Source organism: Babylonia areolata, chromosome 10, assembly GCF_041734735.1.
Source record: "Babylonia areolata isolate BAREFJ2019XMU chromosome 10, ASM4173473v1, whole genome shotgun sequence".
In the NCBI taxonomy this organism is placed as follows: domain Eukaryota; kingdom Metazoa; phylum Mollusca; class Gastropoda; order Neogastropoda; family Buccinidae; genus Babylonia; species Babylonia areolata.
Window position 1 is genome coordinate 8,086,493 of NC_134885.1, and position 26,199 is coordinate 8,112,691.

General features: G+C 43.2%; 1 protein-coding gene across 2 annotated transcripts in view; it reads right to left on the reverse strand.

The window, feature by feature from the left end:
• Window positions 1–26,199, reverse strand: part of LOC143286753 (uncharacterized) — an 85,811-nt gene that overhangs the window by 19,966 nt on the left and 39,646 nt on the right. Inside the window, exons 4-10 of one of the 2 annotated variants that reach the window (XM_076594487.1) lie at window positions 23,938–24,060; window positions 22,933–23,019; window positions 18,428–18,612; window positions 16,015–16,192; window positions 13,167–13,392; window positions 10,185–10,273; window positions 5,048–5,113 (exon numbers count right to left, since the gene is read on the reverse strand). In XM_076594487.1, the coding sequence (XP_076450602.1) occupies window positions 5,048–5,113; window positions 10,185–10,273; window positions 13,167–13,392; window positions 16,015–16,192; window positions 18,428–18,612; window positions 22,933–23,019; window positions 23,938–24,060 (954 nt within the window). The remainder of the gene's footprint in view (window positions 1–5,047; window positions 5,114–10,184; window positions 10,274–13,166; window positions 13,393–16,014; window positions 16,193–18,427; window positions 18,613–22,932; window positions 23,020–23,937; window positions 24,061–26,199) is intronic. The other variant, XM_076594488.1, reaches the window with a different exon arrangement.

Below are 26,199 nucleotides of genomic sequence, written 5' to 3' on the forward strand. Positions count from 1 at the left end.
CACCAGTGTTTTGACACACTCACACACTTGATCACACACACACACACACATAAAAAAAAGTAAAACACACACACACACACACACACACACACACATTTGCATAGCCCATGCACTCTCACACTCACAGAGTCTGACACGGGAAAACGTGTCCACATTCTATTCACTTTAACACGGCAAGTAACGACAAAATAACACAAAAATTCAGATTTCTTCACAAACATTACATCCTTTCAAATTGTGCTAGAAATGAACTTTTCAGTCATTTTTGAATATCTTAAAATGAATCTAACAATGCCAACTCTGTACCGCAATGGCTTTCATTGCATACACTGCCATGTACGTTCCATCATAAAGACAGAACTGCATCATGACACAGTGTTGTTCAGTACACATGCAATACCCACACAGGACAAATTTATCTGCACAGGCTGTTACTGTAACACTCTAATCACATGTTACGCATAGCAGCAAACAGCTCTGGTAACAAGTTATAAACATGAGTCAACTGCGACATGCTCCGTCCATCATAAACCAGCTACTGCATAAGCAAGCATCAGTATATGATGATGATGATGATGATGATGAATTTCCATCATGGACCAACTACTGCACAAGCCAGCAACAGTAGATGATGATGATGACAGCGTTAATTTTCATCATAAATCAACTATCGGTAATGCATAAGCCAGCGTTAGTAAATAATCAAAAGAAGCTGAAGAAGAATGACAATTTTCATTATAAACTAATTACTGCATAAGCCAGCGTTACTGAATAATGATGATGATAATAATAATATTAACAATGTGAAGGAGGAGAATAAGAACAACAATAACAAAACAACAATGATGATGATAGTGACAATGACGATGATGATAGTAACATTCAAAATGATCATACTGGTTATTGGTTTTGATTATTCATTTATTGTCACATTTTTTTAGTTGATTGTGTAATGAACTATAATGGCAGGAGTTTACAAGTTATCTATCTGTTATTGGTAATGTTCACATATTCAGACGTTTTGATTTTTCATTTTTGTTTTTCAATTCTAAATTGACATAATGAATTTATATACAAAACAAAATGGTGGTCAACCCAAGGAAGTCCAGGAAAAAAAAGAAGAAGAAAAAAAAAGATAATGACGATGATAATCATAATATGATAATAATGTGATGTATTACCTCTAAACAATCTCAATCCCCCCCCCCTTCCCCCACACACACACCCACACACACACGCAAGACAGAAGGGTTGAGAGAAACAACGAGTGGACTGTGGACTGCCGACGCTGGAACTGCGACGGACGAACCCGGGTGTGGCCGTGTATGGGGGAATCCAAATGAGCAGCGTGGAAGTAATGCCACTGAAACGGTGCAGATGATGGGGCAGCAAAAAAAAACCCAAAAAACAATGAGTGAATGCAGTGAATGAAAACACACACACACACGGCTGCTACGCCATGCTACGCTGTCCATTGAAGAGAGCAACAGAAATGAATGCAGTTATTACATGTGCGACCAGACTGAAAGCAATATTAACCCTGCATGTTGTGAGCAGTGGGAAAGTCCGGTTACTTTCCACACAAGGCAACCCTGGCACAGAAAACACACAGGCTTCAAAATTAACCAGGGCCTGTACAAACTTTAACTCTCTCCATACGAACGGCGAAAGAGACGACATTAACAGCGTTTCATCCCAATTACCATCATCAAAATATTGCAAGCGGAACGCTCTTATACTGAAGAGGTGAATGTTGACAAAGAATACCACAGTTCTGACGACGGAAGCTAAAGGTTGGGTCATTCAGACACCCACTGGACATCCGAGGGGTCTGTGTAGAGGAGAAGAGAGGACTGGCCGTACTGAGTGAGTTATGGGGCTGAGCTTCCTGAACAAGACAGCTGATGAGAGGCCCCTCACCCCCACATCTCCACACACACCCCCAACCCCCCCTGCCCTAACTCTCCTCCCCCCACCCCATTCCTCTACCTCATTTCCCCCCCACCCTCATCCCTACCCAAGAAATCAATCAACTGATAGTATGAAACATGAGAGTAATGAAAACTTGTGCTTCTGTGGAGAAGGAGGGAAGAGGAGGGGGTGAGGAGGATCTTAAGTGTGCGGCTAATCTTATTCAATTTCTCTGGCAAAGAAGGCCAAGTGACTCAAATTTTGTCAAGAGTCACTCAGCCATGAAAAAAACAAACACACACACACCCAGGTGTCCTCAATGATGTTCATTTCTTAGTTGTTGTGACGCTGACTGGAAAAAGGCCATATGAAAGCAGAGTAATTCTTTGGTACAACCCCAGGAGTTTATTACAACCCCAGGAGTTTATTACAACCCCAGGAGTTTACAGCCTCGAAAGGTTCCCCTGCCATGATGATGTGGAAAAACAAAGAAAATATTTTTAACTCTTTCACTTCCAATGATTCTTGTCAAAACAACACAATGGACTTGTTCTCTTCAAACTCGGTCAGGGGGCAAAGGTTAGTCATTGTTCCACTGGTGGAAAACTAGCTGCAGCTGTAAGGCTTTGTTATAAAGTGAACAAGAGAGACAAGGCCTTCAAGACTCACTTGTGGTAAATTAAGTCCCCTAGCATTAATTACAGAGTAATTTCCCTTCTTTTACTATCTGCACCAAAATGTTTGCAAAATAAACAAAAATTCCATGCTTAGCAAAAGAAGTAAGTTCCTGTTTGAACAAAAAATGATAATAATGACTGCTCTTGTTGTTGGGTCAGAATATCAGATCAAAGTGCCAAGTTTAGAGAATAAAAAAAAATATAAATATAACAGTAAATGCAGTTTGCATATAATTAGGCTTCATTTTTTTTGTGTGTGTGCCCATCCCAGAGGTGCAATATTGTTTTAAACAAGATGACTGGAAAGAACTGAATTTTCCCTATTTTTATGCCAAATGTGATGTCAACTGACAAAGTATTTGCAGAGAAAATGTCAATGTTAAAGTTTACCACGGACACACAGACACACACAACCGAACACCGGGTTAAAAACATAGACCCACTTTGTTTACACAAGTGAGTCAAAAATGGTCTTATCAACATGGCCCCTCCATGTCGACAAAAGTCGCCTGTGGCAGTGAAAGAGTTAAGTTGACTGGGCTCCCCCCCCCCCCACCCATTCAAACTGTCATGCGGGGTACACAGCAGGAAATACTGTAGAAGTTAGTTCCCTCTTGACGGGCGCAATAGCCGAGTGGTTAAAGCGTTGGACAGTCAATCTGAGGGTCCCAGGTTTGAATCACGGTGACGGTGCCTGGTGGGTAAAGGGTGGAGATTTTTACGATCTCCCAGGTCAACATATGTGCAGACCTGCTAGTGCCTGAACCCCCTTCGTGTGTATATGCAAGCAGAAGATCAAATACGCACGTTAAAGATCCTGTAATCCATGTCAGCGTTCGGTGGGTTATGGAAACAAGAACATACCCAGCATGCACACCCCCGAAAACGGAGTATGGCTGCCTACATGGCGGGGTAAAAACGGTCATACACGTAAAAGCCCACTCGTGTGCATACGAGTGAACGTGGGAATTGCAGCCCACGAACGAAGAAGAAGAAGTTCCCTCTGTTTGCTGTTTGCGCATATGCAGGAACATGTACGCCACTTCAATGGAATGAATTTTGACGCCAGGGCATTGTCAGGGCTCAGGCTGAACGAGTTAACATACACTGATGCACAACGTCATTTTGAAATACAACAAGAATTATTCAGTCAGTCACAGCCTCTACCTGTTACAGACAAGAGGGAAACTGCTCAGAGTGTGCGCGCACACACAAATACACACATTTAATTACTGATGCTGGTTTGCTGATTGTGGTACAACAGTTTCATGACAACCATATATATTGTTATATTGTTTACCACCATCCACGGTAAATGAGAAAAAAACCCATTGATTTTCCACACAAAAGCTCTCAGGGTTCATTACCGGGTACAGCACAAGACCAGAGCCTAATTCTTATCACTGGCAAAGTTCCTGGTTTGATTTCTACCTCACTGTGTGCATCTGTATGCATGCATGCATAGTGTGTGCATATGTGTGCATGTGTGTGTATGCATTTGTGCATGCAAGTGCAAGTGTTACTGTGTTCGTATGTATGCGCATGTGTATGTATGTTCATGTGTGTGTGTGTGTGTGTTGCACAAGTATGCATGTGTGCATGCACGAGTTCGAGCATGTGTTTGTGTTTGTTGTTGCTAATCTTAAACACAGATATAAATAACTCTTATTCAATGTCAGGCAAGCCACTGTGAAAATCACAACAAAGCATTTTTTTTTCAGTAGGAGATACGTATTCACATATGTACAAGAGAAGTCAACTTGGAGTACAGCACAAACCACTCTTACAAATTTTAACAGCAAGTTGCACAGCTGCTGAGGATGGTACAATCATACTTTGTAAGAAGAGACACTGTAATTACAATCAATACTAAGAAAAACAACAATGGTATGATCAGACTTTGTAAGAAGAGACACTGTAATTACAATCAATACTAAGAAAAACAACCAAGAAACTTGTGTACACTGGTTAGGTTTCCGATTACAACACACACACAGACACACATGCTTGCACGCACTCACACACACACACACACACACTCACACACACACACACAAAGAGAACAATGTCTGGTCAATACACAGCCAAGATTATGACAAAAGCCCAGCATGCTGTTAAAACAGCACATACAGCTCAGAAGTGCCAGCTGCAAACACACACACACACACACACACGCGCGCGCGTGCACACACGCACACACACTCACACACACACAACCCCAACATTGCAGCAATGACACACACACACACACACACAGAGCTCAGAACAAACGCTTGCGCAGTTCTCACTCCACAACAGCAACAGCAGCAACGGAGGAGGCTGAAGCTCGCAAGGAGAGAGGTCTACAAAAGGCAGGCAGGCAGGCAGGCAGGCCGGCAGACAGAGAAAGGGTACAGGAGGGAGAAGAAGAGGAGGAGGAGGAGGAGGAGATGAAAAACAAAAGTGAGGGAACTACATACGGCCATCAGCACGTGTCTACCACTGTCAATCATGGTCACAGGAGTCAGGTGCTGGGGAGGGACAGTCTGTCCGACAAACAAAAACAAATCCACCGCCCTGCTAGTCTAGTCTGCTCTGCTGTACCACTCTTGCTCCGTACACACACAAAATAAACACGAGGAAGGAAGACGGCAGAACGGTTTGGACGGTCATCTGCCAATACCGTGTCCACGAGGTTCAAATCCCGCCCTCACCCTTGACTGGAAAAACAAACTAAGCGTCCAGTCATTCAGATGAGATGATAAACCCAGGTCCTGTGTAAAGCATGCGCTTGGCACACTGAAAAAGAACCCATGGCAACAATAATAATAAGTGTTCTCCTCTGGCAAAAACGAGTGTTGTCCTCTCACAAAATTCTGTAGAAGGCCTCCATTCTGGTAGGTACACAAATATATGTGCATACACTCAGTACCTGACTAGTGCACTGGGTTATCCTGATGGTCAGGCATCTCCCAGCAGATGTGGTGTGATGTACACAGATTTGATAAAACACAGTGACACCACCTTCAGAAAACTGAAACTGAATCTTTATATGCACCCAGCCCCTCCTCTTTCCTTCATCCTTACACATCTAGCCCCCCCTCTTTCCATCATCATCACACATCCTCCTCTTTCCATCATCATCACACAACTAACCCTTCCCTCTTTTCTTCAACATCACACATCTGGCCCCTCCCTCTTTCCATCATCATCACACATCTAGCCCCTCCTCTTTCCTTCATCCTCACATATCTAGCTCCTCCTCTCTTTATCCTCACACATCTAGCTCCTCCTCTTTCCTTCATCCTCACACATCTAGCTCCTCCTCTCTTTATCCTCACACATCTAGCTCCTCCTCTTTCCTGTATCCTCACACACCTCACCCCTCCTCTTTCCTTCATCCTCACACATCTAGCCCCTCCTGCTCCCTTCATCCTCACACATCTAGCCCCTCCTCTTTCCTTCATCCTCACACATCTAGCCCCTCCTCTTTCCTTCATCCTCACACATCTATCTCCTCCTCTCTTTATCCTCACACATCTGGCCCCTCCTCTTTCCTTCATCCTCACACATCTTGCCCCTCCTCTTTCCTTCATCCTCACACATCTATCTCCTCCTCTCTTTGTCCTCACACATCTGGCCCCTCCTCTTTCCTTCATCCTCACACATCTAGCCCCTCCTCTTTCCTTCATCCTCACACATCTATCTCCTCCTCTCTTTATCCTCACACATCTGGCCCCTCCTCTTTCCTTCATCCTCACACATCTATCTCCTCCTCTCTTTATCCTCACACATCTAGCCCCTCCTCTTTCCTTCATGCTCACACATCTAGCCCCTCCTCTTTCCTTCATCCTCACACATCTAGCCCCTCCTCTCTTTATCCTCACACATCTAGCTCCTCCCCTTCCCTTCCTTCTCACACATCTGGCCCCTCCTCTTTCCTTCATCCTCACACATCTAGCCCCTCCTCTTTCCATCATCCTCACACATCTGGCCCATCCTCTTTCCATCATCCTCAAACATCTAGCCCCTCCTCTTTCCTTCATCCTCACACATCTAGCTCCTCCCCTTCCCTTCATCCTCACACATCTAGCCCCTCCTCTTTCTTTCATCCTCAAACATCTAGCCCCTCCTCTTTCGATCATCCTCACACATCTAGCTCCTCCCCTTCCCTTCACCCTCAAACATCTAGCTCCACCTCTTTCCTTCATCCTCACACATCTAACTCCTCCCCTTCCCTTCATTCTCACACATCTGGCCCCTCCCCTTGCCTTCATCCTCACACATCTAGCCCCTCCTCTTTCTTTCATCCTCACACATCTGGCCCATCCTCTTTCCATCATCCCCAAACATCTAGCCCCTCCTCTTCATCCTCACACATCTAGCTCCTCCTCTTTCTTTCATCCTCAAACATCTAGCCCCTCCTCTTTCGATCATCCTCACACATCTAGCTCCTCCCCTTCCCTTCACCCTCAAACATCTAGCTCCACCTCTTTCCTTCATCCTCACACATCTAACCACAAACTCCTTCTTTCAACCTCACACATCTGGCCCCTCCCCTTCCCTTCATCCTCACACATCTAGCCCCTCCTCTTTCTTTCATCCTCAAACATCTAGCTCCACCTCTTTCCTTCATCCTCACACATCTAACCACAAACTCTTTCTTTCAACCTCACACATCTGGCCCCTCCCCTTCCCTTCATCCTCACACATCTAGCCCCTCCTCTTTCTTTCTTCCTCACACATCTGGCTCCACCTCTTTCCTTCATCCTCACACATCTAGCCACAAGCTCGTTCTAACCGACACTGGCACCAAAAACTGTTTCAGTGCTGAACAGGTCATACAGAGTCTCATTTATTTCTCAGCTAAGCTGCCAAAGACAAAACAACAGAAACACTAACAGCTGGACACAAATGTGCTACTAGCAACACAAAAACATACTAAGAGCTCTAAAAAAAATATTTAAAAAAAAGAAAAGAAAAAAAAAAAGAAAGGTTTCTGGACATTCATCAATTCTGGATTGCAGGTCTGTGGAATCATTGGGTATTTATCATCATGCCACTGTAGTAACACTACAACATATTTCCTGCATAAAAACAACCCAAAAAACCCCATAAAAACAAACAAACAAAAAAAACAACAACCAGACTGCAGCAATAGATTTTGTGTGAGGTGCCGTGTATGCATGCAGGTGAGTGGGAGAGTGAGTGAATGAGTGAGAGAGAGTGAATGTGAGTGAGAAAGTGTGTGTGTGGGGAGAGGCTGTGAAAACTCTGTGTGTGTGTGTGTGTGTGTGTGTGTGTGTGTGTGTGTGTACATGTGTGTGAATACGTGCATGTGTGTGTGTCGAAATATATGGTGCATGATGAAGTCCCTGCATGAATTCCGGATTTGTGTTTTAACATATGCTTTAATGGTCTCACAAATATTTCCAGCTTCACTCTGCTAGTCAATTCAAGGTTTTTGCATTCATCCAATTCTGCACTGTTCTTTGTCACCTGGCTGCACCTAAAATAGTGTTAAGTATGTGTAATTAAAATAGCGAAATCTAAATGTTCTTTGTCACCTGATTGCACCTAAAATAATGAAGTCTATATGTTCTTTGTCACCTGACTGCACCTAAAATAATGAAGTCTATATGTTCTTTGTCACCTGACTGCACCTAAAATAATGAAGTCTAAATGTTCTTGGTCATCTGGTTGCACCTAAAATAATGAAGTCTAAATGTTCTTTGTCACCTGGTTGCACCTAGAATGATGAAGTCTAAATGTTCTTGGTCATCTGGTTGCACCTAGAATGATGAAGTCTAAATGTTCTTTGTCATCTGGTTGCACCTAAAATGATGAAGTCTAAATGTTCTTTGTCACCTAGATGCACCTAAAATAATGAAGTCTAAATGTTCTTTGTCACCTGGATGCACCTAAAATAATGAAGTCTAAATGTTCTTTGTCACGTGGATGCACCTAAAATAATGAAATCTAAATGTTCTTTGTCACCTGGATGCACCTAAAATAATGAGGTCTAAATGTTCTTGGTCACCTGATTGCACCTAAAATAGTGAAGTCTAAATGTTCTTTGCCACCTGGTTGCACCTAATATAATGAAGTCTAAATGTTCTTGGTCATCTGGTTGCACCTAAAATGATGAAGTCTATATGTCCTTTGTCACCTGGTTGCACCTAAAATAATGAAGTCTAAATGTTCTTTGTCACTTGGTTGCACCTAAAACAATGAAGTCTAAGTTCACCCAGTTGCAAGTCTAAGTTCACCCGGTTGCACCTGAAATAACGAAGTCTAAATATTCTTTTTTCATCAGGCTGGACCTAAAATAACGAAGTCTAAATGTTGTATGTCCTTTGTCACCTGGTTGCACCTAAAATAATGAAGTCTATATGTTCTTTGTCACCTGGTTATACCTAAAATAATGAAGTCTACAATGTTCTTTGTAACCTGGTCGCACCAAATATAATAAATCTAAATGTTCTTTGTCATCTAGTTACACCTAAAATAATGAAATCCAAATGTTCTTTCTCACCTGGTTGCATCTAAAATAATGAAGGCTATAATGTTTTTTTGTCACCCGGTTGCATCACAAATAATGAAGTCTAAATGTTCTTTGTCACCTGGTTGCACCTAAAATAATGAAATCTAAATAAGAATGCATTTGAAAATGCTGGGAAATGGAAGTTGTAGTAGACACCCTTTCATGACAGAGAACAAATGATATGGTGGGAGGAACAAGATAGCTCTTCAACATCTTGCCCTCAAACAATCTACTTCTTTTTTTAAAGTGAATAAAATGCTGAACTAACCAAACTATGCAACAGACACTTCTACTGCAAAGTACAACAATTATCCAGTTAAATCCACAAATAAAATTACAAGGACAGACGTACAACAAACAGTAACAACGTTTACATGCTGAATCACATGTTGAATCCCCGGCTCAGCCGCCGATATTTTCTCCCCCTCCACTAGACCTTGAGTGGTGGTCTGGACGCTAGTCATTCGAATGAGACGATAAACCAAGGTCCCATGTGCAGCATGCACTTAGCGCACGTAAAAGAACCCACGGCAACAAAAAAGTTGTTCCTGACAAAATTATGTAGAAAATTCCACTTAAATACGAAAAACAAATAAAACTGCACACAGGATAAAATACAAAAAAATGGGTGGCGTTGTAGTGTAGCGACGCACTCTCCCTGGGGAGAGCAGCCTGAATTTCACACACACAAAAAATCTGTTGTGATTAAAAATCCAAATACAAATTATGTTTGACAAAAAACAAGAAAAGGAAACACAACCAGCTTAGCAATATTAAAGGAAAAAATCACACAGCCTTCCCCCTCATTTCACGAATTTAAATAAGTCATGGGTTTCCTTCCCAGCAAACAAACAGCATAAACTGAACAATGATGAAATTTTTTTATACAAGTATAGTTTTCATCCAATCATATCCATACATAAAATGCAAAGAGAGATGGACAGGCAAGAGACAACCAAACAAGCACCGCAATCACCCACGCCCCCTCCCCCCACCCCCCAATGCACACACACACACACACACTCATATACACACACACTCACACTCACTGACACACACACACACACACTCACCTGACTGATCAGCTGTGGCTGCAGTTGTAGTGTGGGAGGGGCCTGCGTTACCATGGACACCGCAGATGGCCTGCTAGGTGAGCTGAGACCTGCAAGCAAAGTAACATTTAAATAATTCAATAAATATCTGGATATACAATGTGCTCACAGACTGAAGAGCAAACAAAAAACAAGAGAGGCAAGGCCTTCAAGACTCACTTGTGATACACTTAAAAAAATATATATAATCGTTAAAATGTGTTCTGTATTTGTTGTTATAAAGCTTCGGGTTAAAAGAAAAAGGAAAAAAAAGTCCTAACGGCAGATTCGAACTCCGCGTGTTTGGGTGAGAAGAAACTGTCTTACCCATTACACTATCGTGGCTCCTTAACTGACGTTCAAAAATATTTAAACATGCTTTTTTAAAGGGTGATAAATCGATTGCGGTATTCGCAGTGAGAACGCTGTTTAAATCATATTATTCTGGTGTATCTTGGGCATTCAAAAAATATTAAAGGGCAATTAAAAATTCTTTTAAAGTCCGCGGTAAAGGAGACATGGCTATCGCCGCAATCACACTGCAACATTTAGCCGTTTTCTCTAGATCTATATAGATGTACAAGTTTAGTTACACCCAGCTGACACAGTCGATTCAATTTCCCTTTTATGTTCATTCTAGTTTTATAGTTTTAAAGTTGATATGAAAATAGAGTATTCTGTTAAACTAATACCATGTAGAGCCAAGTCAAGTACTTCTAAACGTTGTATGAAGTGAAAAGGACTTCATTTTGATTAAAGTCAAGACTGGAAATTTTTACGTTTCATCAATTCAAGGGTATTAATTCTCATGGTTTATTATTTTTAACTGTGAATTCCGACTGATTCTGTGGATATTTTTATGGCAGTTTGGGGCATAATCCAGTAAGTCATGAGGCGTTCACAAATCTTTCTCTGAATAAATATTTAACGGTCTCCTTCTCCAACTTTCCATCACATGTTATCGTGTATTGTCCATTGAATATTGGATTGAACAGGCAGGTCAACAACTTGAAACAAATGGCGTTGTTCGCGTTCGCGAAGAATATGAGCACGCGCTTTGAATATGTATAAATATGTGTACGCAATTGATTTTTGCCCATGACCTTCAGGGCTCAGCCAATAGATCTGTAGTCTACTCGTCGTATTGATTTTTAATATTTTCCGAAAAAGACCACTTGGGCGAATGAACATAGTGAAAGCCCTGTACACTGAGAGTAAAACACACAAACTTTTTATGTATTGAGTATAATTTCAAAATGTAATGTTAAAGATGAGAAAGATCAGTTTAAAGCAAATTAAGCCCCCTAGCATTAATTACAGATTAATTTCCCTTTTTTACTATCTGCACCAAAGACATGCAAAATAAATATAACTTCCATGCTTAGCAAAAGAAGTTCAAACTGCACTAAAGACATGCAAAATAAATATAACTTCCATGCTTTGCAAAAGAAGTTCCTGTTTGATTAAAAATGACTGCTCTTGTTGTTGTGTCAGAATATCAGATCAAAGTCCCAAGTTTAGAGAATAAAAAACAAGAGAGGCAAGGCCTTCAAGACTCACTTGTGATACACTTTAAAAAAAAATCCAAGCTTTTTAAGATGAGAAAGCTCAGCTTAAAGCAAATTAGGTCCCCTAGCATTAATTACAGAGTAATTTCCCTTTTTTACTATCTGCACCAAAACATTTGCAAAATAAATAAAGCTTCCATGTTCAGCAAAAGAAGTTCCTGTTTGAACAAAAAATGATAATAATGACCGCTCTTGTTGTTGGGTCAGAATATCAGATCAAAGTGCCAAGTTTAGAGAATACAAAAAATATAATAAATATTACAATAATACAATAAATGCAGTTTGCATTTAATTAGGCTTCATTTTTTGTTTTTTTGTTTTTGTGTCCATCCCAGAGGTGCAATATTGTTTTAAACAAGATGACTGGAAAGAACTGAATTTTTCCTATTTTTATGCCAAACTTGGTGTCAACTGACAAAATATTTGCAGAGAAAATGTCAATGTTAAAGTTTACCACAGACACACAGACACACACACACACAGACAACCGAACACCGGGTTAAAACATAGACTCACTTTGTTCACACAAGTGAGTCAAAAACGACAGCTTTTTAAACGTGCACGAAAACAAACCAGCACACAGTCAAGACGCTCCAACTGTGTCGCACCCCACAGGATAAATCCACATGCCCAACCGACCCACCTGAAACATCACACACACACACACCCATCGAACTCAAGGAACCCTACACACCTGTCCGACTCACCTGTGAGGGGTGCAGCGACCTCAATCAACCCCACACACCTGTCCGACTCACCTGTGAGGGGTGCAGCGACCTCAATCAACCCCACACACCTGTCTGACTCAACTGTGAGGGGTGAGGGGACCTTAAGGAACCCCACACACCTGTCCGACACACCTGTGAGGGGTGCAGGGACCTCAATCAACCCCACACACCTCTCCGACACACCTGTGAGGGGGGTGCAGGGACCTCAATCAACCCCACACACCTTTCCCACTCACCTGTGAGGGATGAGGGGACCTTAAGGAACCCCACACACCTGTCAGATACACTTGTGAGGAGAGTGGGAACCACACAGAACCCCACACACCTGTCCGGACCCACTCACCTGTAAGGGGAATACAGGAACAGCAATCATCCCCACTCACCTGTGAGTAATACAGGAACCACAATCACCCCCACACACCTGCCTGACTCGCCTGTGAGCGGTACAGGAACCATAATCACTCCTCACACCTGCCCGACTCATCGGCAAGGGAGCTGCAGAAACCGCAAGGAACTCCACATAGTTGTCCAACACACCTGTCTTATTCATCTGTGAGGGGTGCAGGGAGCGCAAAATCCAACACACCTGTACAACTCACCTGCCTGATTCACCTGTCGGGGACAGAGGAACCTCAATCAACCCAACACACCTGTCCGGACCGACTCACCCGTGAGGGGGGCGGGGACGACGAGGGAGGGGACGCACAGGGACTGGCGGAAGGGGTCTGTGGAGCAGGGGAACTGGGCCGACTGTCGGGCTGACGTGCCCACCGAGGGCCCCAGCTGCTGGGGCTGGGGCTGGTAGGACAGGTAGGTGCCAGACTGCAGGGAGTACTGCAGGTAGGGGATCTCGCCCAGGCCCTGCCCCCCGCCAAGGTTCTGGGTGGCCGCCATCTGCACACACGGTACAATAATTACTATCATTATTATTGTTGTTGTTGTTGCTGACGGGTGCAATTACCGAGTGGTTAAAGCATTGGACTTTCAATCTGAGGGTCCCGGATTCGGATCTCGGTAACAGCGTATGGTGGGTAAAGGGTGGAGATTTTTTTTTCGGTCTCCCAGTTCAACATGTGCAGACCTGCTTGTGCCTGAACCTCCTTTCGTGTGTATATGCGAAACAGAAGATCAAATATGCACGTTAAAAATCCTGTGATCCATGTCAGAGTTCGGTGGGTTATGGAAACAAGAACATACCCAGCATGCACAACCCCGAAAATGGAGTATGGCTTCCTGCATGGCCGAGGTAAAAACGGTCATACACACAGACAAATAACACGGCAGAATGGACAGCTAGTACCCATCCCAGAGTTACATAACCTCACTACCGAATCGCAAGAACAAAACAGCACATACAGTACATCACAGTTCTGCGGGGGGAAAAAAAAAGTGTCAAAAAAAGAAAGGGGTATGGACTGCGAAGGCAGAAAAAGCAGCCAACACAGCAGGAAGAAAAAAGGCAGAAATACAGACAGCAACAGAAAAGAGGAAATTTCCAGCACAGAATTTCCAGAAGGCAGGGATACTATTTATACTGAAAGACGCTCCCTGGCATCCCAAGGGGGGATACAGGGTACAAAATACAGGAACACTTTGTTATCTCTAAAAGAGAGAAACTGTTAACACATTTGCCAATTTAACACAAAAAAGCAACACAAGAAAAATACATAAATCAAACAAAAGGCATTGCATCCACAGTACAACGCAAAGTTTCATCATTCAATAGACAAATGGAACTCCATAGCAGCACTGTCATGATCATGATCCTCATTCATCGTCAATGATAAAAAAAAATATATTGGCCTGAATTCTGTGCCCTGTCAAACCCGGCTCTCACGGTGACCTCAACTTTCGATCCCCCCTAACTTCCATGCTTGGGGTGAGTCCTGTCAAAGTCTCCAGCGTCAGCAGATAATGGGGAATTGTCGTTCGAGGGACGTGGTGGCAGTCCCCACTCACTCTTGTGACTGAGTGGTCGTTGTCATCAGTAGGGGGCTTAGCTGGTGTCCTGTGTATGTTAAGTCAGATCAAGCACGACTGAACACCATCAAAATGACTAAGCAGCAGTGCAGGGTCTCCTCTTGTGTGGCGCCTCCTAGTAACCCAACGTTAACAGTTCCCAGTGGACTGCACATGCTGGGACTACCACAGACGAACCCATGACTGGCCATACATGGGGGACTCAGAATAAGCAGCACGAGAGTAATGGCATCCAGTGAAATGGTGCAGACTACGGCGCAGCCAAAACACACACAGAAAAAACGTCAAGAGACCTGAAGAGTGGTTGGCAGAGTCAAGAGTGGAGTGATGGCCTAGAGGTAACGCGTCCGCCTAGGAAGTGAGAGAATCTGAGCGCGCTGGTTCGAATCACGGCTCAGCTGCCGATATTTTCTCCCCCTCCACTAGACCTTGAGTGGTGGTCTGGATGCTAGTCATTCGGATGAGACGATAAACCGAGGTCCCGTGTGCAGCATGCACTTAGCGCACGTAAAAGAACCCACGGCACCAAAAGGGTTGTTCCTGGCAAAATTCTGTAGAAAAATCCATGTCAATAGGAAAAACAAATAAAACTGCACGCAGGAAAAATACCAAAAAAATGGGTGGTGCTGTAGTGTAGCGACGCGCTCTCCCTGGGGAGAGCAGCCCGAATTTCACACAGAGAAATCTGTTGTGATAAAAAGAAATACAAAAAATACAACAACAAAAAAGAATGAACCGCTAACATACTCATAATATGGCTTCCACAAGAGGCCCAAGTATGTGAAGAAGCACTGTACTGTACTGTACTGTACTGTACTGTATTCTACATTTTGTCACCTCAGACTTTTCTGTGTGTAATTCAGGCTGCTCTCCACAGGGAGAATGCATCGCTACAGAGCAATGCCATCTTTTTTTTTCTTTTTTTTTCCTTTTTTTTCTGCCTGTAAATGTATTTGTTTTCCAATCAAAGTGCATTTTTCAACAGAATTTGCCAAGGAAAACCCTTTCTTTGCCACAGGTTCTTTTAGGTGCACTAAATGAAATCAACACAGGGGACCTCAGTGAAACTTCTTAACCAATGTGGAGTGTTGGTCTAGAGGTAACCAGTCCTTCAAGGAAGCAAGAGAATCTGAGCGCACAGCTTCGAATCCCACAGTTGCCAGTATTTTCTCCCCCTCCACTTGACCTTGAGTGGTGGTCTGGACACTAGTCATTTGAATGAAATGATAAACCGAGGTCCCTTGTGCAGCATGCACTTAGCGCACGTAAAAGAACCCACGGCAACAAAAGCAAAATTCTGTAAAAAAAAAAAAAAAAAAAAAAAAAAAACCACTTCAACAAGGAAAACAAATAAAACTGCAGGCAGAAAAAAATTAAAAAAAAAAAAAACGGGTGGTGCTCTCAGTGTAGCTGACGCGCTCTCCCTGGGGACAGAGCAGCCCGAATTTCACATAGAGAAAAAAATCGGTTATGACAAAAAAAAAGAAAAAAAAAAGGAGCAATACAACACAAATGACCCGCAGAAGCGGCAGAGACCTGAGAGTGCAGGGCGTTGATCTGGTTGTTGATCTGGTTATTGTTGAAGGTGAGGGTGAAGCTGCCACTGGAAGGGGGCATAACGCTGTGCATCACGCCCCCAGAGTTCTGGTTCATGTCGTAGATGCCCGACTGCGGCCGCCGGCAGATCTCCATGGCTGTCACACTCTGTTTTGTTCTGAACAGAATAAAAAAAAAAAAGAAAATAAATAAACAATACAAAACATTTCTAAAACAGACGGACGCAACAGCCGAGTGGTTAAAGCTTTGGACTGTCAATCTAAGGGTCCCGGGTTCGAATCACGGTGACAGCGCCTGGTGGGTGAAGGGTGGAGATTTTTACAATCTCCCAGGTCAACATTTGTGCAGACCTGCTAGTGCCTGAACCCCCTTCGTGTGTATATGCAAGCAGTAGATCAAATGCGCACGTTAAAGATCCTGTAATCCATGTCAGCATTCGGTGGGTTATGGAAACAATAACATATCCAGCATGCACACCCCCGAAAACGGAGTATGGCTGCCTACATGGCGGGGTAAAACAGTCATACATGTAAAAGCCCACTCGTGTGCATACGAGTGAACGTGGGAGTTGCAGCCCACGAACGAAGAAGAAGAAGAAGAAGATTTCTAAAACAGAAACTAGTCTTCATGTCTAACAGTTCAATGGTTAATTATGGCAATATTCAACAGCTTTAATATAAAAAAAATAAATTAAATAAAAATAACATAGCATACATGAAAACAGAAACTATTCTTCAAGCCCAGCATTTAACGACAATATTCAGCAGCTTTGATAAAATAAATCAAAATAAATGAAAATGGAAATAATTCTTCATGCGTAACACTCAATGCTTGCTTAATCATGTCAATATTCAGCAGCTCTGACACAATGAAATAAAATAAAATAGAAATAAAACAAAATAATGAACAATCAAACTATTCTTCATGAACTAAACCTCAAAGATTAATCATGTAAATATTCAGCATTTTTGATTAAGTACATAAACAGGAACAGCATTCTTCATGCCCATCATTCAGTGATTAATCACAGCAATAGTCAGCAGCTTCAATTGAAAATAAAACTGAATAAAAATAAAATGAAATAAAATAAAATAAAATACATGGACATTATTTTTCTGTGGGTAGTCCCCAAGGTGCTCCATCAAGACGAAGGAGCAGCAAAACACCCCTACACCCCAACACACTGACTCCACACCACCCATATGCTGAGGTGTGGGTAGTCCCCAAGCTACTCCCATAACCACCTTCCCCGTCCCTGCCTCCCCCACACCTCAACACAATGATCATTCACGGTACTCACATGCTGAGGCGTGGGCAGATCCCAAACTGCTCTCAATACCACAACCCCTCCGTGCCTCCCCCACACCTCAACACAATGATCATTCACGGTACTCACATGCTGAGGCGTGGGCAGATCCCAAACTGCTCTCAATACCACAACCCCTCCGTGCCTCCCCCACACCTCAACACACTGATCAAACACGGTACTCACATGCTGAGGAGTGGCCAGACCCCAAACTGCTCTCAATACCACAACCCCTCCCTGCCTCCCCCACACCTCAACACACTGATCATTCACGGTACTCACATGCTGAGGAGTGGCCAGACCCCAAACTAGCTCTCAATACCACAACCCCACCGTGCCTCCCCCACACCTCAACACACTGATCAAACACGGTACTCACATGCTGAGGAGTGGCCAGACCCCAAACTGCTCTCAATACCACAACCCCTCCCTGCCTCCCCCACACTTCATCGCACTGACCAGAACACGGCACTCACATGCTGAGTCGTGGGTAGTACCCAAGGTTCTCCCACAATCCAGCCCCCCACGCTCCCCCACCCCAAACCCCCAACCCTCCACCCCACCAACACCTCATCTGAGTCATCACACTGACCAAAACAGCACTCACATTTTGAGTTCTGGGTAGTAGTCTAGTACCCAAGGTTCTCCCACAACCCCCACCCCACCCCACCCCACCCCACTGCACCCTCCCCTGCCCCTCCTGCACACTCCCCCCCCAGACCCCACCCCCACCCCCACTCCACAACACCTCATTGCAATGACCAAAACACAACACCCACATGATGTGGTGTGGGCAGTCACCAAGCTGCTCGCATACAACAGTCCCCAAACCACCCAACCCCCCCCCCAACCCCCCTCCCCCCCTCCCAATCCCCCCTCCCACCCAAATCCCCCATCAACACCTCACAAAACAAACAGAATACGACAACCACATACTGAGGTGTGGCCAGTACCCAAAGGTGATCCCAAAACACCCCCTCCCCTGCCTCCACCCCTCCACACCCACACACCCCACCACCCTCATCACAATGCCCCCTCCATCCACCCCCACCCCACCCCCCAAAAAAAACCCACACGACTACTCACATGCTGAGGTGGGGGTAGTCTCCCAGGTGCTGCAGCATGATGAAGGAGTGGCCCAGGGCCTCGGAGGGGCGGATGCGGTGCTCCTGGTCCATGGTCAGCATGTGCTTCAGCAGGTCGATGAACTGCCGCCTGTCCATCTTCTCCCCCAGCAGCTCGCTGCCCTCCAGGTCCGTCGGCACGTTGATCTGTCGGCCAACAGCAGCGTTTAGCTCACTTAGCATGCTGCCAGTTTAACTCTCTCCGGACGAAGGAATGCTCACACATTCCTACACAAAACGTATTCGGATTCGGACGAAGGAATGGAATGGCATTCTCCAAAAGTAAAATTCCATCATGCGCTGTACACGTGATTCTGTGATTAGCCAAGCAGAATGCGCTATTCTGGGTTACTCCACAATCGAAAAGAATGATTGGTCAGCCTGGGATGTGTGGCCTGTCTCGCACACACGCTGACAAAGTCACTGACCGGTCGTCTGCTCGCGTGCCAGCCTGTTAGCAAAGCGGGCTCTTCTCAGAATGTTGTGAAGAGAACAAGGCAGTGACAGCAACATTTTAGGGTTGCCGAAGTACTTGAAATGCTACAAACTGAAGGGTCGGACATTGAAGAGGAGGATGATGACGAAGAAGAAAGCGAATTTAATGCAGAAAGCGAGCATGGGTATGGTGATTCAGGGTGAAAAATTGGCAGTATTTTCTACATATGGCAAAACTGTAAAAATAAGATGAGAAATTTGATTTTTTTTTTATATATATAGCCTATATGTAATAGCTCAACACATAATAAACCAGTTCTGAAAGTTTCATTTTCTTACACAGTATTTTGTATTTTTTGTAATTATTTTCCAAACCCTTACAAATGGGCCGTCTGTGGGGAAAAGCAAGGGAGGAAACTTGTTGTCCCGAGTGAGTTAAGGAGGAAGGTGGCAGAATAGTTAAGACGCTCAGCTGCCAATATAGCGAGTTCTGTGAGGGTGTGGGTTCGAATCCCGCTCTCACCCTTTCTCCCCCCGAGTTTTGACGGGCAAATCAAACTCAGCGTCTAGTCTTTCGGATGAGGCGATATACCGAGGTCCTGTGTGCAGCGCACACTGAAAAAGAACCCAGGGCAACAAAATTTTCCCCTTTGGCAAAATTCTGTAAAAAGAAATCCACTCTGTTAGGTACACAAATATATAAGCATGCACTCACAGGCCTAACAAGCACGTTGGGTTATGCTGCTGTCAGCCATGTGCCTAGAGAATGTGGTGTAGCGCATATGGATTTGTCCAAACACAGTGACGCCTCCTTGAGAAACTGAAACTAAAAACCGGCAGTTAGCTCCCCTGACTTCCACAGACAACCCCATTTGTATGAAAATCACCAAAAAACAAAATGCTAGAATTTTTTATGAACAGAAATCTTTTAAAACTGATCAGTAAGACAACAAGTCAGCTGGGAAAAAAATATAAAACTTCCCTTTCTAATGCTATCAACAGTAACATACAGTGAGATGATTAAAGTATCCATATTTTTTGTTCGAAATTTGCACATGCTGATGACTTGTAAATGAATCAATTATAGAATTTGATAGCCATATCAGCAAACAGGCAAAAAAATGCTGTTTGACCGAGATGCAACTTGATTCAGCCATGGTTCTCTCTTGTTCGGGCAAACGATTAAGCTAACTGGTCCACTCAAATCCTGTTTCATCGTAAACACGTACGCGATTAGCTGTGCATCATCACGTGAGACCAAGGTTAGTAGTGACTGCCCTGGCCTCGTGATCAATGTCTAGAACATCTGGGTAATGTTACGACAGGAAAGCATCTGACCATGCTATGTAGCCGAAAATGAACTTGCCAGAACAATTCTGACACTGGCGTAACATCGGAACAAACTGCGGTCGAGCATGACAAAATACGGCGAAACCTTAACAGTTGGCACCTCTGTCTGCAGCAACGTTTAACCGTTTCACTTCCAGAACTATCTGTGATTTTTTTTGCAAATCAATCGTCAACCACTAAGAAATAAAATAAAATGTAAAAAAAAAAAAAAATCACAAACATTTAAAAACATGTTCAAAATATCCAAAGTCCAGTTTTTCTTGAAGGAAAATGAATGAAGGGTATATATATCCACGGTCAGAGTGAAACAGAAAGGCTTAAAGTCCTGCACTTAGCAATGGAACAAACAGCCCACGCAAAAACTGTTAAAAAAGAACCCACGGCAGCAACAGGGTTGTTGTCCCAGGACAAAAATTCTGTAAGAAATCTTTGATAAGAAAACACATACACCTGCTGGAATGGGGAGAGAAAAAAAAAGGGGGGGCGGGGGGGGGCACTGCAACAAGGGATTAAAAAGCAGAAGAAAAAAAGGGTGGCGCAGCAATGTTGTGATAATGAGTTCTACCTGGGGAGAGCAACCCCAAAATTTTCACAAAGTTACTGTGACCAAAAAAAAAAAAAAGAAAAGAAAAATATAATTCAATGCAATATTGTGTTGTATCATTTTGCACTGTACTGCAATGATTTGCTTTACATTGTATTGTATTGTATTGTATTGTATTGTAATGACCCCAGTCAACCAAATTTTGCAAAAATAAAGCAAATGGCAACATTACTGTATTGTATTGTATTGTATTGTATTGTATTGTACTGTATTGTATTGTATTGTAATGACCCCGGTCAACCAAATTTTGCAAAAATAAAGCAAATGGCAACATTACTGTATTGTATTGTATTACATTGTGCTGCATTGCATTGTATTGTGCCCCAGCCGCCCAAATTTCGCAGAAACCTGTTACTTCATACACAAACAAGCACATGCACACACACACACACACACACACACACACACACACACACACACAAAGAAAGGTCTACAAATGAACATCCAGGCCAAATATATCCCAATCGTCAAGGGTCCTCTTGTATCCTGGTGGTTAGTTATTCAGCTTCCTCAATCTCAATGCACCACATAACAGATATATCTCAAAGCCAGATTTCTGTTGCCAGCCAGATGTTACTATCAACGCCAACACAACTTGCTCTACACAACACATCATGACCACCTCTCTCTCTTTACACACACACACACACACACACACACACACATTTATGGCTTATAAATGATAAATGGCTTGATTTATAAACCAACCACATAAATCAACTTCCATGCACCAAACAGCAGCAACAGTAAAACTATGAACAAAATTTTTTTTTTTTTTTAAAGCAATAATCAAATAAACTTCCTGACTGCCAAATAAACACCTCTTCCTTCCCGGTCTTTCGTGCAACACCGATCAAAAAAGAAATTATCAGAAAACATCACAAACAACCACACATTTTACAAGCTAGCAAACACACATCATCCCCACACAAACAAGCAGCAATGACAATAAAACAAATAATTTATAAATAAGTTAACTTTCAAGACTGCCAAATACATGAACTGAAAACAAAAACCACCTTCTTCTTCCACCACGTTTTAAAAAAAAATAATTAAAAAAAAATTAAAAAGAATCATAGCAAAAACACCCGTGACATGATTTCTTTTTTTTCTTTTTTTTTTCATCTCTACCAACAGAACAAAAACCTACTGCACCATTTTCAAAGCAGCCTTCAGGACACACACGCTGTTCTCTCAATGGCTGACTTGCACTTACTGGTCACATCACATGTCAAACACTGCCCCCTCGCCTACCACAACTCCGCTCACATTCAGGAAGGAAATGCCCGACACAACTCCTGAAAAACTTTGGTAATCTACAGGATACAGGGGGCTCTGTATCTGTACAAGGAAAACATACACACTTACACACACATCACACGCACACACACACACACACACATCACACACACACACACACATCACACACATTACTCGCACACGCCACTCACATTACTCTCACACACCACTCACATTACACACACACACACCACTACATTACACACACACCACACAAACACTCTGGCCTTCTTTCTGTTGTTCTCGGACTTTGGGGGGAAGGAGCGGGGGTGGGGGTGGGGGGGATGGGGGGGGGGGTTGGGATGGGATTTATGACTATAAACACCCTGACTTTTTTTTTTCCTCTTTTTTTTTCTTTCTTTTTTTTAATGTGCAAGTGCACATCCTGACTTTTAACTGATACTAACAGACTTATACCCTCCTCCTCCCCCTAGCTCCCTAAGCCTCCAGAAAAGATTTTTTTTTTTTTTTTCCCCAAAATGAAGTGTCAGAATTTGTCTACCTCCCCCCCCCCCAACCCCAAGGGTGGGAGGGGAGGGGGCGGGGAGGTGAACTTCCCTTCAGCCTCACCTGTCCAATGTCCTCCAGACAGTTGAAGATGTACTTATACCCTCCTCCTCCTCCCCCTAGCTCCCTAACCCTCCTGAAAAGATTTTTTTTTTTTTTTTTTTTTTTCAAAATGAAGTGTCACAATTTGTCTACCTTCCCACCCACCCCCCTCCCGACCCCATGGGCAGGGAGGGGAGGGGGCGGGGAGGTGAACTTCCCTTCAGCCTCACCTGTCCAATGTCCTCCAGACAGTTGAAGATGTACTTCCTTGCTTCCTTCGACTTGATCTTTGTCTCTGCTTCGTGTTCTTCCGGGGACTGGAAAAAAATAAATAAATAAATAAAATAAATAATATAAAAAAAAATTTTAAATACACAGCAGGAACAGGTCACACAAACCCCACAACTCTGGCCATCTTTCTTTCACCAGATAAAAAAAAACAAAAAAACTTTGAACATTTCTTGAAAATGCATTATTTCTGTCAAGCCCTCGAGTGTGGTGAGTGAGTGAGTTGATTTAACTTGCTAAACTTTCTTGGGCAGGGAGCGGGGTTGGTGGGGGAGGGGGTGGGGGGAGTCAAACAAAGGTTGGTGTGGGGGGGAGGGAGGGAGGAAGGGGGTTCAAGATTAAACTTAAAGAGCTGGTCTAAATGCAATTTGGGAGTTTACAATGTGTTATTCAATCATCTTCAAGAAAATGATTTTGAGCAATAATCTTAACAGATTTGCTTTTTTTTTTCTCTCTCTCTCTTTCCTAAGGGAGTGGGGGGGGGTGCAGGTGCTGGTGGGTGTGGGTGTGTGTGGGGTGCAAACACAGGCTGGTGGGTGGAAGGGGGAGGGGGGTTCAAGACAAAAGAGCTGGTCTAAATGCAACTTGGGAGTTACACACACACAATATATTATTATTCAATCATCTTCAAGGAAATAATTTCCAGCAATAATTCTAATAAATACACTTTTTTTTCTGTTTCTTTTAACTTATCAACGGAAAGTTATTTATCCAAAAAAAAATTAATAAAAAAAAAAATAACAAAAACTCAGATACTGGCAAACTGGAAAAAAAAAAAAAAATCCAGTTCATCAAACATTTCAAATCTTTTACTGAAAAAAAAAATATATATATATATAGAATTTTAGCCAACACATATAAAACAGTACACACACACTGATACAAAAAACACAAACAAAACCTAAACACCAAAACTAAAATCAAACAGCTTTCAGCTTTCTTCACACCTTGAGTCTCCAGAAAGGGTAGAGGCTGTCCGTGTTGTCTCGCAGAAAGAAGCGGGTCGTTTTGGTCGCATTGTGCAGGAGCTTTTCAGTGGGCAGGCCTTGAGTCTGAGAGATGTAGCGGATCTGAAACCATCAAAACCACACAGGTCTCCAGTTATTTCCTCCTCTTTTTTTTTCAAGGAAACATCAAGTGCAGCGATGGCCTAGAGGTAACGCGTCCACCTAGGAAGCGAGAGAATCTGAGCGCGCTGGTTCAAATCACGGCTCAGCCGCTGATATTTTCTCCCCCCCCCCCCCCACCCCCACCCCTACTAGACCTTGAGTGGTGGTCTGGATGCTAGTCATTCGGATGAGACGATAAACCAAGGTCCCGTGTGCAGCATGCACTTAGCGCACGTAAAAGAACCCATGGCAACAAAAGGGTTGTTCCTGGCAAAATTCTGTAGAAAAATCCACTTTGATAGGAAACGGAAAGAAAAAAAACAAAAAAACTGCACGCTGGAAAAAAAAAAAAAAAAAAAAAGGGTGGCGCTGTAGTGTAGCGATACGCTCTCTCTGGGGAGAGCAGCCTGAATTTCACACAGAGAAATCTGTTGTGATAAAAAGAAATACAAAATACAAAATACAAATACAAATGCGTTCGGACAAATCCATATATATACACATGCTAAGCAATGCTACATCTCCCAGGCAGACGAACTGACCAGCAGCAAAACCCAATGTTCATGTCAGGCTTTGAGTACATGCGTATATACGTGTATATATGTATCAATCGCCTTCAATTTGAAGGCTGCATCACAGGCATAACGTCGCGTTTTCGGCATGATGAGGGTGTACGCTTGAGCAGAGTAGAACTGAATGCTGATCTGAAGGCTTTAATGTGTGCGGATTTGATTTATAAAACGTGAACAGTTAGCACACTATCCTGAAGCTCATCCAAAAATTCATGGGCAGAAATCATGATTTTGGTGAGTTGAAGGGCAGCAAAGAATAGACGAGAACGCGACACTCCCGGGATCGTTAAAATCCACAAAATAAGCCGCATCCTTGTATAAGCCGCAGAGGCTGAAGCTGGGGTAAAAAGTTGCGGCTTATAGACCGAACTTTACGGTACCTATCAGAGCAAAATTCTCCTACAGAATTTTGCAAAGAGGACATCACTTGTACTGACCATGGGTTCTTTTTCAGCACACCAAGCGTGTGCTGCGCACGAGATCTTCGTTTATCACCTCATCCAAACGACTAGTCGCTCAGTTTGATTTTTCGGTTCAAAACTTGGGACAAAGAGCGAGAGGGACCATCACAGACACTGTGTTGGCTGATGAACCACCCTGCCTCCTCCTTCCCCCAAAAATCACATCAAATCAAATCAGTCACAAGACCTTGGCAATTTGTTTCCTTTTTTTTTTTTTTTTTTTTTTTTTTGGCTTTTGTTTCAAGCGCGATGGGTTACGCTGCTGGTCAGCCATGTGGTGTAGCGTATATGGATTTGACCGAACGCAGTGATGCCTCCCTGAGCTACTGATACTGATACTCATTTGTTTCTTTTGTTTGTTTGTTTCTTTTAACACAAATTTTTTAAAGTAATGAACTGAGAAGCAACAGAAAACATACAAAAATCAATCCTTAGAAGGTCCAGTATGCATAAGTTCAAATAGATGCAAACACGCCAAAGCTGGATATCTTTTGTAAGTTGATTTCTTACAATTAAATTTCAAGTATCTTAGTCCAACGTTCACGTTAAAACCTTCCCCCCAAACCAAGCCATGTTTGCCAACTGCCAGACAGCACGCGCTCTCACTCAGCAGGATTGATTGATACGGATACTTATAGCGCCCCATCCTCGGTTAGAGACCAAGCTCTTGGCGCTTTACAGAGTCATTTCCACAACAGGCGGTCCTCCCTGGGTACAGCCGAATGACAGCTGCTTTTCAGCACTCATCATTCATTAAGGATATCCGGTTTGGTCTCTTGTTTTTCGTTTGTTTGTTTGTTTGTTTGTTTTCTTCAATGCTGTGAGAGGGGTTTGATACAGGATATCCCCAAGCTTTGTGTGTGTGTGTGTGTGTGTGTGTACATGTGTGTGTGTGTGTGTGTGTGTGTGTGTGTGTGTTGTGTGTGTGTGTGTGTGTGTGTGTGTGTGTGTCATTTTAGATTCAGGAAGAAAATGCAGCTTGTCTCTCTCTCTCTCTCTCTCTCTCTCTCTCTCTCTCTCTCTCTCTCTCTCTCACACACACACACACACACACACACACACGTACA